The sequence below is a fragment of the Pagrus major genome, chromosome 4, assembly GCF_040436345.1.
Source record: "Pagrus major chromosome 4, Pma_NU_1.0".
NCBI classification, from domain to species: Eukaryota; Metazoa; Chordata; class Actinopteri; order Spariformes; family Sparidae; genus Pagrus; species Pagrus major.
This window is the reverse complement of record NC_133218.1, coordinates 22,722,580-22,736,569: the sequence shown is the minus strand read 5'-3', so window position 1 is coordinate 22,736,569 and position 13,990 is coordinate 22,722,580. Positions and strand designations below refer to the sequence as shown.

The 13,990-nt window shown below is 39.0% G+C and overlaps 1 protein-coding gene across 1 annotated transcript; it reads right to left on the bottom strand.

Annotated features, from left to right (window-relative positions):
* Window positions 1-3,331: 3,331 nt before the first annotated feature.
* copb1 (COPI coat complex subunit beta 1) lies at window positions 3,332-13,150 on the bottom strand. Its single transcript, XM_073464358.1, has 22 exons — window positions 13,026-13,150; window positions 10,538-10,690; window positions 9,941-10,170; window positions 9,378-9,547; window positions 9,157-9,271; window positions 8,970-9,062; window positions 8,719-8,856; window positions 8,469-8,588; window positions 7,751-7,858; window positions 7,493-7,639; window positions 7,182-7,327; window positions 6,751-6,847; window positions 6,504-6,664; window positions 6,273-6,393; window positions 5,935-6,162; window positions 5,413-5,592; window positions 4,940-5,084; window positions 4,691-4,810; window positions 4,443-4,588; window positions 4,224-4,313; window positions 3,856-4,011; window positions 3,332-3,627 (listed from the first exon to the last, which is right to left on the bottom strand). Exons 2-22 carry the CDS (start codon window positions 10,626-10,628, stop codon window positions 3,568-3,570), a joined length of 2,862 nt encoding a protein of 953 aa, XP_073320459.1. The 5' UTR covers window positions 10,629-10,690; window positions 13,026-13,150; the 3' UTR covers window positions 3,332-3,567.
* Between the last annotated feature and the right edge of the window lie 840 nt (window positions 13,151-13,990).

The following is a 13,990-nucleotide window of genomic DNA, read 5'->3' as shown; positions in this document are numbered from 1 at the left end:
CCTGAGACTAATATCACACACCCCTGCTGTCACATTCCTGTCCTCAAACACAGCCTGCACACACACAAGCAAAGCCTGCTCACTGTGAGTGCAACCAATTATACAGTGATGATAATACAAAACCACCAGCAGCATTCAAATGTTTGCTGTTGCTGACATTTTTCAGTTGTTGGCAGATCCTGCCATGGATATTTTTTCTTTGTCAGGTAGAATTTCCTCATTATTCTGTAAGTGAGACACCTTTTGAGGGTGCAGATGTTTAACACTCCCCGCTTCACTCTCATAAGTCCTGATTTTATTACACCGCACCACTTCCAAGTGTCTGCTGTGTTGCTCACTGGAAGGGCACAAATTGATGCAAAGCATTTTTGAAAACTTCAAATTTATCCATAGAGCCCAAAATCACAATCTCATAGCCTAAGTGGGCTTTATAATCTGTAGCCTACAATTAACGACATCCTCTGTCCTTAGACCCTCTCCTTTTAACAGGGGAATAAAAGATGGAAGAAACTGTGGTGACCTGGAAGAGGACAGGCTACACAAGATAATTAGCAAAAAATAACATCGAAATGTAAAAAGATTCAAATTTGACAGAAGTATAGATATAAGGGCCTAGTCATTACTTCTACATCAGTTATTTTCCAGTAAGAGCCAGGAATTATTACACATATGAAAAGGGCCTATCAGCCAATCATTACAGGGCATAATATGTAAGAATTTTGGTAGAAAACATTTAAAGCTGCTGCAAAGTTTACTTTTTTAAAAAAAAAATAAGTGTAAAAAGCTCTATATTCCAACATTAATCACTATTATAGAGTTTGGTTGGTGTTTGGTCTCTCCTCCTCCAGCTCATTCAGTAAAAATGCAGAGAAAACACATTTTCTGGTATCCCCTCCTACTTTATCCAATCAGGACAGAAGAAGAGGAGGTCCTGTCAGGATCCTCCTGTGTGCAGCTACGTCTGGTGATTACTGCGGTGACGTAGAAAGGAGGGAGGGGATCGCTTACTGTAAAATGGACAGGAAGTTAGCTAAAACGACGACAGCGCTTACAGCAGCTTTAACAAAATTATCAGCTGCATTTGAATAACATATTGCGTTGAAAAAAGCATAATACCCAGTCAGCCAGTCAATGTTAATTAAAGCAACATTATGTAGAACTTGGCATTTTGTGCAATCTGGCGCCCTCCACAGTTTCTGAGTGCAACACCACTGATTGTAATCCCAGGTCTGTAACAATTTGTCAGACGTCATGTAGGTGCTAATTTCAAACAAAACTCATTATGTTGTAACAATGTTATGTTGACAACTTGTATGTTGAAGTAAACATGTATGTAACGCTGTGATCCTACCCTCTCACTGAAGTTACATAGTGCAGAAACAAGTGATGGGGGCCAGAGTGGCTGAGACAGAGACACCATTTTCCCTATTACAAGACACTGTACCATCAACATGATTCTGAAGCTGTTATTTTAAGGTGAAAAAGTTACATAATGTTGCTTAAAAACATATTTTCTTATACTCATTTTTTGTTCAGGTACATCTTCATGGGATATTGTGAGGATGATTAATGACAGTGACTTTACAAAGGCACAAGGCCTCGTTATTCTAATCATTTAAATCATTAAGAGTTCAACATGGTGATTATCTTATCATTATCTTGAACTTTGAAGTGGTGTCATAATAACTCACCACTGAGGAGAAAGTAAAAAGTGTGTGACGGATTTTCTGTCACTGGAAAAGCCAGTTTATTTGAAATGTACATGACTTTTATTATGTCAACATGTCAGTCATGTGTCATGTTGTGACAAATCTCCCTACAGGATTACACTATGCAGAATACCACCACACTGTCTGCTTTGACACATGTGGCGCCACCTAGTGTCCGGACCTGAAACTGTGCAAGTCAGTGTCCTTCAATGTCTTGATGAAGAGAGTTTAAGTAAATTACAATCGTTTCAGACATTCACATTAGCAGTTTTCATATTTCAAGTCATATCTACACAGCAGATGGTGTTGTCAAAGCTTGTATCTCACTAATGTGGGGTTTAAGTAATGAGGGAAAAGCTTAGAAAAATGTTCGAAATAATTGCTGCAGAGAAATACAATATTACACAGATACCTTAGAGGATGAAAAACAAAAGTTGCTTTGACACCGGCCTTGATGAAAAATACACTAAAGGCCCTATGAAATCAGTGTACCACAGACACAGTACAAATCCCTATAAAATAAGAGGAATTAAAAAATGTGATCTTTTCTTGAGAAGAGTATTTTTCCTTTTTCTCTTGCTTGCCAAAAGCCATGTCTTAAGGTTATGGAGTTTAGCAGTGATTGTAATTATAGGTGTAATATCTACCCAAAATCCAAAGAGGCCCTACACAGCACACAGGAGCTCGGCCGTGACAGTGCTGCCAAATAGCCAACTGTTTATTTTCGCAGATGAAGCTCCGACCTCAAAGCCACCTTTCAGCCTTCATCTAACCCCCTGGAGGAACACATTTCACAGATATTGTAAATGTATGACTGGGGGGCGGTGACCCTTTAATCTGGCATATTCCCAGAAATCTCCCTTTACTCATAAATTATAAACAGGAGGGCAAGTGGAATATGTAGGTCTGTGCCAACACTAATCCATCTCCATCTCATTATCACAGTGACAGTAAAAACTTGCAGATGGCTTTGAGAGTACCTTTGAAATCACTGCAATATATCATCCTAGGTTAAAAAAAAATCATGTCTGTCTGGGATATGTCTATGTTTAAGTGTTCGTGATGTCAATGGTAATTTGGGGGTGCTGACAGAGCAAAATCCAATCATTTTCACACTGTGCAAGATATCACAAGGGGCGTCTGAGGAATTCTAATTAGAGCCTGGAGACATGAAGCTGGACACGATGGGAGCTCCAGGCCGGAGTCCTTTCACTTTGGGTTACAGTAACATCTCTTTTTGAAATCACCTACTAAACATCTATAATGTTATGTTGAAAGCATCACAAAGTATTTAACCAAACTGCACCCGGATGATATATTGTTTGGTTACATTTCTAAAAAGAAATAAACTTTATGTCTTAGATGTCAAACATTTAAAATTAACTTGGGCACAAAGTACTGGAGAATCATAATAATAACAAGTCCTTGTCCTCAGCTGCTTTAGATTTTCATCTTAACGTCACAATATGTAATAAAAGGGAAAAAAAGTGGACAAAATGACAGTAGTCCACATTGATGTATTTATTTTAGAAATCAGATCATGTGAAATGTAATAAATGAAATAATTATAAAGTGTCTAAAATTACACTGAAAGCATATGACTCAATGAATACAGCACGGCCTAAAGTTTTCTCATTCTTTTAATACATATTGTTTATTGAAAATTAAACAGGACAGGGAAAGAACAGTACTGAGATGTAGTATTCAGACGTAGGTGATGTAAAAAAAAAAAAGGAAAAAGCACAGAAGCGACTGAGCATATAGAGTTCTTAATTTGCTGTGATGAAAAGGCTGTAAGATGACGAGCGATACGAGCGAACAGCAGGTGACTTTTACAAAGTCAGAGGGATCAGCCGGATCAGACGTTTGTCTTCTTTTGGGAGAGGTTGATCTTGTCACCGAGGCTCAAGGCCATCCCCTGTAAAATGAAGGAGGGAGGATTTATTGTAACAGACTTGATGGATACTGGTAAAAGCATTCAGCTTTAGTGACACTTCATGTATTCACTTCTCCATTCGGCTCAATTCTCTCGACCAGGTATTAAATTAAATGTTACCTTTTCAGTCCATTGCTTAAAAGCAAATAAATTCAACAAAGCCTTTTGCTTCTGATGCATAAGGGCTCATGTGCAGCAGCTGTGACCCACCTGACTTTTGGCTCGAATGCGTATGTGTCCGTTGACAGGTGCATCAGGCCCCAGGTGGATGGGCTTCTCGATGCTGACATTAGCCAGGGCGTCTTCGCCAAAGATAGAACGAGCATAAAGGTTGGCAGCCATGAAGCCGCAGAAGCCAGACAGAGCCTTAGTTTGAAATACAAATAGAAAAAAGTTGAGAATATTAAACAACAACAACATCTTGTTGACACATGTGATGATGACTTGCTAGGTTACATAAATAAAGTCATCACAAGAGAATATATATTACAGACAGAGTTCACTCATCTTTTATTCCTGTCTGCTTTAAACCCTCATTAACTTTCTTTGCTCTGCTGTTTGTAACGTCTCATACCAACCTTCTCAGGAGTCAGACACTTCATGTTGGTGGACTTGAGGATATGCTGGAGGTAATCATTCAGATCAGTGATGTTGGTGTTAACTGTCACCTACAAAAAAAATAAAGAACCATCTTCAATGTAATGTTAAGTTTGACTAAATATTGTTGCAAACATGTCTGGGCCAGTCAGTCAGGCAGTTTTAGGGAACTGGCCACTAGGTAGACATGAAAAACTTACCTTGTTTTCCCACTCAAACTCTGCCCACATCTGTCTGAACTCTGCATCGGTGCAGGAAGCTGGCTGGATGTAGTCCATGATGTCGATGTGGATGTCACTGAGGACGACGCAGTTTCTGTCGCTGGCAGCTCCCGACACATCGTAGACTGGGGAGACAGAATCAAACATTATAAGTAAGAAAACATTCACTGGTTACGGAGACACAAACGTAATTATGACGGTAAACTGACACAAAATGATTCTCTTACCAATGTTGCCAAATATAATGCCATTCTCAGTAGAAGCCACCTTGACGTTGGCCTTGATGTTAGCAAAATCGTGAGGAGCGAGAGTAAGCGGTGAAGGTTTCTCAACCAACTTGAGATCACCTGTAGGGTGGATATATTGAGTGAGATACATACATAGTGCAATGTTGCAACACAAATGTGATCCCCTCGTCGTTGCTAGATAAGAGAATCTCTACACATTTTGTCCAGTAAAGTGTAAAATAAACTAACCTAAAGTGGCCAGCTCAAGCGTGCAATTCTGGAGAGTGTCACTGGTTTGGTTGACGACCAGCACATCCAGCACAATGTCATACTGGTTGACATGAACATAGGCTTCAGCATACACTGGGTCTGAGAAACCGGTCAGCTGGGTCACCTGGATTGGACAAAAATGATGCAAATTAATTACCCATTTTAACACAACTAAATACAAAACATATTTCCTCACAGTGATTTCGAGGTGCTTTCATACATCCACTTTCTTACAGGGTTTTTACAGCAGTTTACAGTGGATGTGCACGACAAGCGCAATGGGATGAAAAAGAAAAAAGACTTGTAGCTGTGTGTACTTATAAGAAAAACAATTATAACCATGGGTCTTATTTCACAACTAAATAGTAGCCTATTTGTAAAATTCAAACACGTACAAACAGGAACAACGTTCCCACTTGTATGATAACATTTCTCCAGGGACTGCGATCTACCTTGTTGAGCTTTGAAGCCAGAGGATCAGCTGCCTCCTTCCTCTGAGTGTTGCCCATAGCAGCCAGCAGACTGAGCTGGAACTGGTCCTCTTTAGAAGTCATTTCATTTTTGGCTGTCAGCTGCATGAAGGAGATCGGGTCGTCTGCCTGCACTGTTACATTACGCTTCTCAGACTCTTTCTGTGGTCGCAACAAGAAACGCATTTGGTTATTTGATAATTCAGCCTAAAGCCCACAACAGAATCAACACACCGTAAAAACAAATAAGTAACATGAAGAAAATATATAAAATCATCGTCAGAGACAATTCAACTCCCATACTTTAAGTTGCATAATGTGATAAACCTTTAAAAAACAAAATGTATAAACAGGTATCTTATTGTCTGAAAAAATAAAGCTGCATTTGCAATGTTGATAGATAAGGACTGGGTCCAAAAATATGCTGTTAACACCAAAAAAGTGTTCACTTTCTCTACTTCAGTAGCTGTCAGGTGGTTAAGTGTTGAGTTCAGTGGCCGTTACCTTCTGTGACAGCTTCTCTTCCTCCAGTCTGACAGTCAGCATATGTGACAGTGATTTGCGGCACTCCTTGTTGAAAATGTCATTCATAAGTGGCGAGCACTCAGACAGGACCTTGAGGCACAGCGAGATGCGGTCCACATCGTCGTCTGTAATTGGCTTCTTGGGCAGAGAGGACTTGCCCAGGTGCAGCACAGTGACCATGATCAGCATGGCCTCTGCAACGAAAGACTGTGAGGGACAGCAAGACATCAGGGATTAGAGGAAGAGACAGATGGTTTGACTGATTTCCTTTTACAAAAGGGGTTGCCTTTTAATGAAGTAAAGACAGGACAACTTACATTCTGTTTCTTTTTGTCTGGAACAATAGCAACATAGCGCAAGGCCACTTTGGTCAGTGTGGTGGCCAGGGAAGCTGCCACATAGAAGTCTCCATCCATCAGGAAGCCTCTGAGCGGCGGCCTGGAACAACAAAATCGGTGTTTATTGAGTGATAACCAAAATCAATCCAATCAATGAAATACAAGAAAATGATGATATCCTCTGAAAATGTCCTCTTTTTTTCTTCTTACCTATCCTCTTCTTTCTTCGAAGGCCTGGAGGAGCTGAGGGCACTCTGTGTCACATAGGTGCCCATTTCTGTCACCAGCTTCTGTGCTGGAGCTGCACTCACTTCATCCTCTGGTTTCACCTCCCCGGTCTCTTTCTTTATCTCGTTTTCTACAATTGGGATCTGTCCAAGAAGAAGACAGGAATCAGATATTTGTGACAATTTCAATTAACCTGGGGCTGTCGGGTAAGCTTGTGTTACAAACGTACCTCTCCCAAGGACCTGCGGACTTCTGTCATCACACTCTGGATGTCTTCCTTGGTGCTGCAGTATTCTCCCAAGATCCACAACGCTCCCCTGTAGATCCTGAAAAACAACAATGGTGACAACAATCAGGAACATTCCAATAGCTACATACTCCTGTATTGATATACTATCCAGCCCAAATGGCAACACTCTTCTATGAAACAGCATAGGCTAGTTTAGTCTAGTAGAGAGTTGACAAACATGACTATAGAGAGAAACTAGACCTGACTCATGGTTTAACAGTGAAGATCAATCGACGAAAATTAGACCATTTTCATTTTTAGAGTTACATTTTCTATTTTCTATCTTCTTGTTTCCATATTTGTCTGAATCAAAAAAAGGCTACCCCAAAACACAGCATAATATTCCCCTCAATATGCTTATTGAGCCTCACTTGACAGTTTTGATGGCGTGAAAGACTTCCAGCATCTTCTCAATGACGAGTGGTCTTAAGTTGTCAAATCTCTGAATGGCCTCGCGTACAAACTCCAGCACATCGGCAGCAGCTGCCTCATTAGTGTCACTTAGGAACTCCATCAGCTGTAAATCATATCAATACACAAAAAAATATGAGTATGTTCTTATTCTATACTGTATATAAACCACCATTAGGGTCTCCCTCAAAATGCTATGAATTGTAACGACTGTCAAGAGCATTTTCTTTTCGGTGTGGTTAAAGAAGATGAAGATGAAGAAGAAACTCACCACTGGAATGACATTGGCCGCCATGTCAGGGAAGCGCACACTGCAGGAGTGGAGAGTGCGCACCAACAGCTGCCTGTACTTATCAGTGTCTTCATGTTCTGTTACGTTGTTTGTCTTGATCACCTCTTTCTTCAAAACAATCACCAACTACAAAACAAACAGATGTCACTATATTTGCAGTATATTCCATTTGTTCTCCATTTCCATGCATAGACATAAAAACAACAAAAACGTGGATATACAGTGAATGCTGCTGACCTCTTCTACGTTGCGAGATGAGACGAGATCCAGTGCCAGCTGCAAGGTTTTCTTTCTGACTTCCAGGTCAGGAGTGCTGAGAACACGCAGGATGTCCATGACAAGGTCCTAGAGAAATAAAAGCAACCATTAAGACCTTAACAGAGTTGATTCACTGTAGATGCTGTGAACTGGTATTGCCTCCTTGCTGATTTTGACTCCATAAACTGGACTAAATAAAACTAAATTCCATATATTTTCTTACACATTTTGCTGTGGTCTCATAAAACAATAATCATTATTCATTAATTACTAATTAATGCCTTATTATGCATGTCCATATTCTATTAGATTGACACTTTTTAATTAACACAATTAAGTATGAACAAGACCTCACTTTAAAATGGGGAACAAATTATTAAAAGACTTAATTTGGAATTATTAAACACTATTAACACTTGTAGTTTAAGTTACATAAGAATGGACCATATTTATTAAGTGTTATTAAGCCTACTAGTTGTGGAAGACAGTGCTTTACAATATGTAATAAGCAACTAGTTAATGGTTAAAATGTGTACCCCAATATAAATTGAGTCTTTTTTTAGCTTAAACTTTAGTTAGTGTTCTTTTTAATAATAAATGTTTTGAGATGGAGGGTAACGGTCTTTGCAGTTAACGAGGCAATATATTTTACTTGTTAAATTCAGCAAAAACTAACCAAAGCCACAATTCATCGTACCTGGAGAACACGCTCGTGAGTGGGATGCTCCTTTAACTCAATCAGACGATCAAGAACAATCAGCTTCACGTTGTTGTCGCTCTCTTTGATAATCAAATCAATGTAGCACTGGGCAGCAGCCTGGAGTCCAACAAAGCACATGATGGATTAGATTGTGCTAGACTAAAGACATCACTGATATTGGATCAAATGTAGTACAATATCACAACTATATAAATAGTATATGACTGACAAAACCTTGGGGATGTACCTTAATGGCTGTGGGAGCACTGGAGAGCGTTACAAGAGTGCCAGCGGCCTCATACTTAACAGCCGGACTGGAGGACTGCAGCAAGTTGTAGATGCAGCGGATAAACCGGGCACGCTCAGAGGGGTTAGCGTGGCACACCTATATGACAGAGGAAAAAAGAACAGCAAGAGTTCAGACATTAAAACAGCTCTTCTCATAGTAGGCTATTGTGTTATAAAGCTTAAATCAGACAAATCCAGGCTTTGACTCACTTTGTAAATCAGCTCCACAATGACCAGCTGGAGAATGTCGCCAAAAGTGTGAACCTGGTCAATACAAGTGCTGAGGTAATCCAGAGCTCGATCCTGTAAGAAGTGAACATGTGAATAAGATGATGTAACTAATGCCTTCGAGATAGATACAGTGAAAGCAGGAAGAAAGGGACAATATGCTACAAACCTGATCTGCGTGAATCAGCATCATGAAAGCGTTTCTCTTACAGCTGGCATCTTTCTCATTGACAAGAAAATCATGGATCAACTCTGGAGCGTCTGGGATGAGATGTTCAAAGTTCCTGAAGCAAATAAGGATAACAAGTTATTTGTTGTTCATGAATGAATGGAGTAAACAAATGTATCTGTGGAAAGGCGACTGAACACAAAATATTCAACAATTTTTACCTGTAGATGGTGTAAATGGCCAGGACAGCATTGCGGCGCACATAACTGTGACGGTGCTCCAGGCAGGCACGGATCGCTGGCATGAGAGGCTCAAGCAACTCGGACTCCTTCAGCTTGCACAGGAAACGCAGAGTGGAGCCACGGATGAACTCATTGGGATGCTGCAGGTCCTGAAATAGAAAGAAGGATATGAGGATTAGAGTTGCAACTAACGATTATTTTTAATTAATCTGTCAATTATTTTCATTATTAATCAATTAATTGTCTTTAAAAAGTAAAAAGAATTGTGACAAATGCTCATCACAATTTCCCAGAGCCCAAAGTGACGTCTCAAAATTGCTTCTTTTGTCGAACCAACAGTCCAAAATCCAAAGACTCTTCATTTACCATCATAAATGAAAAAGACAATTCGACAACAACATATTTTAAGAAAGTTGCTACTTCAATAACTGCACTATTATTACCAATGAATTATGAACAATTCTTTACGTATAAAAACCCATTATAAGTCCATGCACAAATAAGTTGATAAATCTCAACCTTTAGCATGTCAGTTAGCTTACCTTCCTGTAGGCGTCACAGACCAGGATCATCTCCTGGAGCAGTTTGCCATCTGGGGTTGTTTTGGGAACAATCTCCCAGAAAACCAGCAGCAGCTTTTTGATGGTGTGGTCTTGAAGTGGCAGCACGAAGCGGATTATGGTCATCAGCAGTCCTGGCAACTTCTCACCATTAAGGATCATGATGATGACCTTCTTCAGGGCCTCAGTTTTTGCCTTGATCTCCCCCTTTTCTGTAGAAAAATGATTGTTATTAATAGTACTACAAATGTGATCAGCAAGGCCTGAAGCATGCATTACTATTTGTACTTTGGTGAGCAGTTAATCACCTTACTCATATGTGAAATAAACCAGCACAGAGTAACCAGGGTATCATTTCAAAAAACAAGCGTTGTGTTTTTGATTATTTTTATTTTAAGTATTAATATTTTCAGTGCTGTGAGAACCACAAATTAAATTCACATCCAAATAAAATCACCTCCATTGTAATTAGGGGGAACATTTTACAAATGAATACCTCCCCTCTACTTGCTTTATTTAAGTAATAAAGTCAATCTGTTTATCAACATTGCTTTGCAAGCAAACATTAAGAATACTTACCTAGATCAGTTTTTAGGCTGACTTCAGAAGGGGGCTCTGAGTCAGATGTAACATTGATCAGAGTGTAACAAACATTCTCTGCAGCTGTCATTTTGCTGCTGGGCTTGTATCCGCTTAGAAGAATCCCAATGAATGTTGCTCACTGGATAATACCTAAGAGAAACACAAACACAGTAGTTTTAGTGAATGGTGGAGGACACATTTACACAGACACATAAATTTGAGTGCAGCGAATGTGGGATATAAATAAATCTGCATTAACACATGCTGACATTCAGATACACAAAATAAATCTACTGTGCAGCATCCTGTGTGCAACACAGAATACAGGACTGCAGACTCATATTTCCTTTTCTTTGCAGCAGCCAAAGAGGGCACGGCAAACTGTTGGGATTGGACAACTCTTCTTACAAGTCTTTTGAGGCCCAGCATAGTTATTCAGGTATAAATCAAAGGACTTACTTTTAAATGGTCACAATAGAGCTTATTCATTCTACAAAGCATGATTTACCAGATATAATCACTTCCTTTTTACTGGAATTAAACTGTTTGCAGTTCATTGGCTAAGTGTTAAGCACTGTCACCTCACTGCGCAAGTCTTTTCAATCCTTAAAAAAATTGCATATCAGAAAAATTGGAAGTAGTTGCAAATGTTTTCTATTCTGTTAGTGCTCAACCCTACCATAGACTTGAGACCTGTCTAGTGTGATTCTCTGTCTCGGTCTCAAAGCACGCTTGAATATGCTTCAGCCGCTCCATGAAATTGACCAGAAATAGTAGATCTAGGAAACTGAACTAAGAACTGCTGTAAGCCATTATACACCAGCTAGAGTAAGACTGGAGTAACTCGTTGTTGAAATCAAAGTGTAAATGTAACACTTGAGCAAACATATTCTTGACTACAACTCAACAGTATGTGATTGAGTTATAGAAGGTTAAATTTTGGTTAAAACAGAGGCGTATCAACAGGAAAATTAAAAGTGTCACAAAATATTACTATTTTTAAATTAAGTTAAACTCAACGGATAGGTTCATTAATTTTAAAGTCTGTCTTTAAACAATTTCAGGTGGCCATATGTACATTGAAACACGTTTTGTGTGCTGTAATCATTCCTCCTGCATGTAACAGCCATTTCAAGAGCTATTCTCAGTATACCTCCAAGAAGTAATGGGGGACAAAAATATCTCTATAAGTTTATCTGAAGCCTTAAGATGGCTGGATTACTCAAATGAAGTGGATATCTTCCAAAGAGTCTCTTAAGTATTGAAGATAGTGTTACCATGTTTAGCTTGGGTGGAGGAATGACAACAGAAAGCATACATTTGTGCTAAAAAAGTTTAACTCAATAAAATGCGAACTGGATTTGCTCAGACTGCTGACACCTCATGAGCTTCTGATCAGTTCTGTGAACTTTGTCCGCCATTACTGACATTGGAAGCTCATTAGGAAGAGACCTCTTAATGGCATAAGGAGGAATGATTACACCGAGTGCCTATGTACATACATGCACCTTAGACTGATTTGAATATTTATGAACCTATTCTTTAAACTAAAAAGCTTGATGAGGCTTAAGCACACCAAACTGTAAAGAAGCAAGCAACTGAAATGGCTTGAATGTTTGATTTATGTTACATTAGTTTATGCCTTTTCTCCTCTTGCACACAAAACTCGTAAGTTGTATAGTAAGTTGTAAAGATGTTAACATCATATGCTTCTAGATATGATCAACCTATTTTGTAGCAGTGACCACCACAAAGACAGTTTATGAAGATACAAGCTGATTAATAGATCATTTACTTGCCACAGGTACCTGTAAACCCAAACAATACAGACAGGTCTGTTTGATGATCTTGGAAGTAAACAGACATTTTTAAATGGATTTAGTATTTTTTTATCTGAAGTTATAAGTACAATAGCCGATAAAACAGTGTAATGTATCACGACTCTAGTTATAACAAATGGAGGAGCTCTAGCTGTCTGAACAATTGACTTCGTATCAAGAGGTAACGTTAACAAGGTTCGGGTATCTTCCTGCCATTTAATGCTGTGTTTGACTGTACAAACCAGCCTGCTGTCTTCGCAAGATTGCAGACAAGAGCTGTCATTGTGACAGCAATAGCAGCTTAAGTTACAATGTTAACGTTAGGTCAATAAAGCAACTCATGTAAGTGTGACACGCAGCGTTAACACCGCAGCTAGCTAACTACTGTTACAGCGCTAATGGTGTACCTGCGCTATCACCAACAGCTGTGCACCAAAATCGCAATAAAACTCAATCATTAGTTAGTTGGTCGACGATTCAACTGGTTAGATTAAGTTTAGATGTGTGATTAATTGCTAACTTGCGAAGGTTAGCTAACGCCAGCTTAGCTTCTGTCCTGGCTAGCAATGAAATGGAGGACAGTAACGTCAGCTAGCTGTATTAACAGTTACTACGGGTCAGGAAAAAAAACATCACTCATGTCGGTACAAATTTACATAACCTACCTAACTGCACGACTCTTATCCTCCGAAGTAGCCTTCGATATCCAGTTTTGGATATTTACATCTGTAAAATTTCACAGAGGTTCCCTTTGGCGAGCTGTCTGTTCGGCTCGGCTACTTCCTAGTGACGTGGAAGATTACTTTCTGAGCCACATCACTGCTACGGTGTCCCGGAAGGCTCAAACACGACAGCAAAAACACACAACATGAAAAATACAGGATGATACCGAGTATCTCTCATTATTCAGAAAATACTACATGAGAAAACCTATTATTGTTATTTCGGCCCTTTAAAGGTGCACTCTGTGATTATGGGGAAGAAATTTAAATCAGGAGAGACTGAATGTTTATGGCTAAACAAACTAAATCAACAAACTCTTCGTTTTCATAACTGAATAAACAAACTGACCTTAAAGGACAACACAATTTCATACTGTTTTACTTTGTTTATATTTTAAAACAGTGTTCTGGGGACCTTATTTTCCTCTGAGAACAGCTTGTTTATTCAGTTATGGAAAAGATAAATATTTCAGAGTTTGTATAATTACCCCATTAATATTGTAAATATTAACATTCTGAGTTTTAATTTCTTCTCCAAATCTACATAGTACATACATAGTGCCCCTTTAAATTTGTTCAGTGTTGTAAGAATCGAAATCCGTTTGAATTTAAGGACTGTGTGGCTGGTTTCTTTCAATTATGTTCACTTTGTTGCCAATGCAACTTTGACAGTGATAGTGATTTGACAGCCAGAAATACATGTTTTTGGGGGATTTTTCACAGTAACACAGATTAAGACTAAGTAAATGCAACAATCCATTGAGCAAAGATGAATTGACTTGACATCACTGGACTGAATAAGAACTTCACTGCTCTATTATATAAAAGAAATAACAAATGGTAATTAATTATTGTGAATTAAGAATAAAATAGGGATCATTGCAGGAGTACTGTACTTAGACTAAACA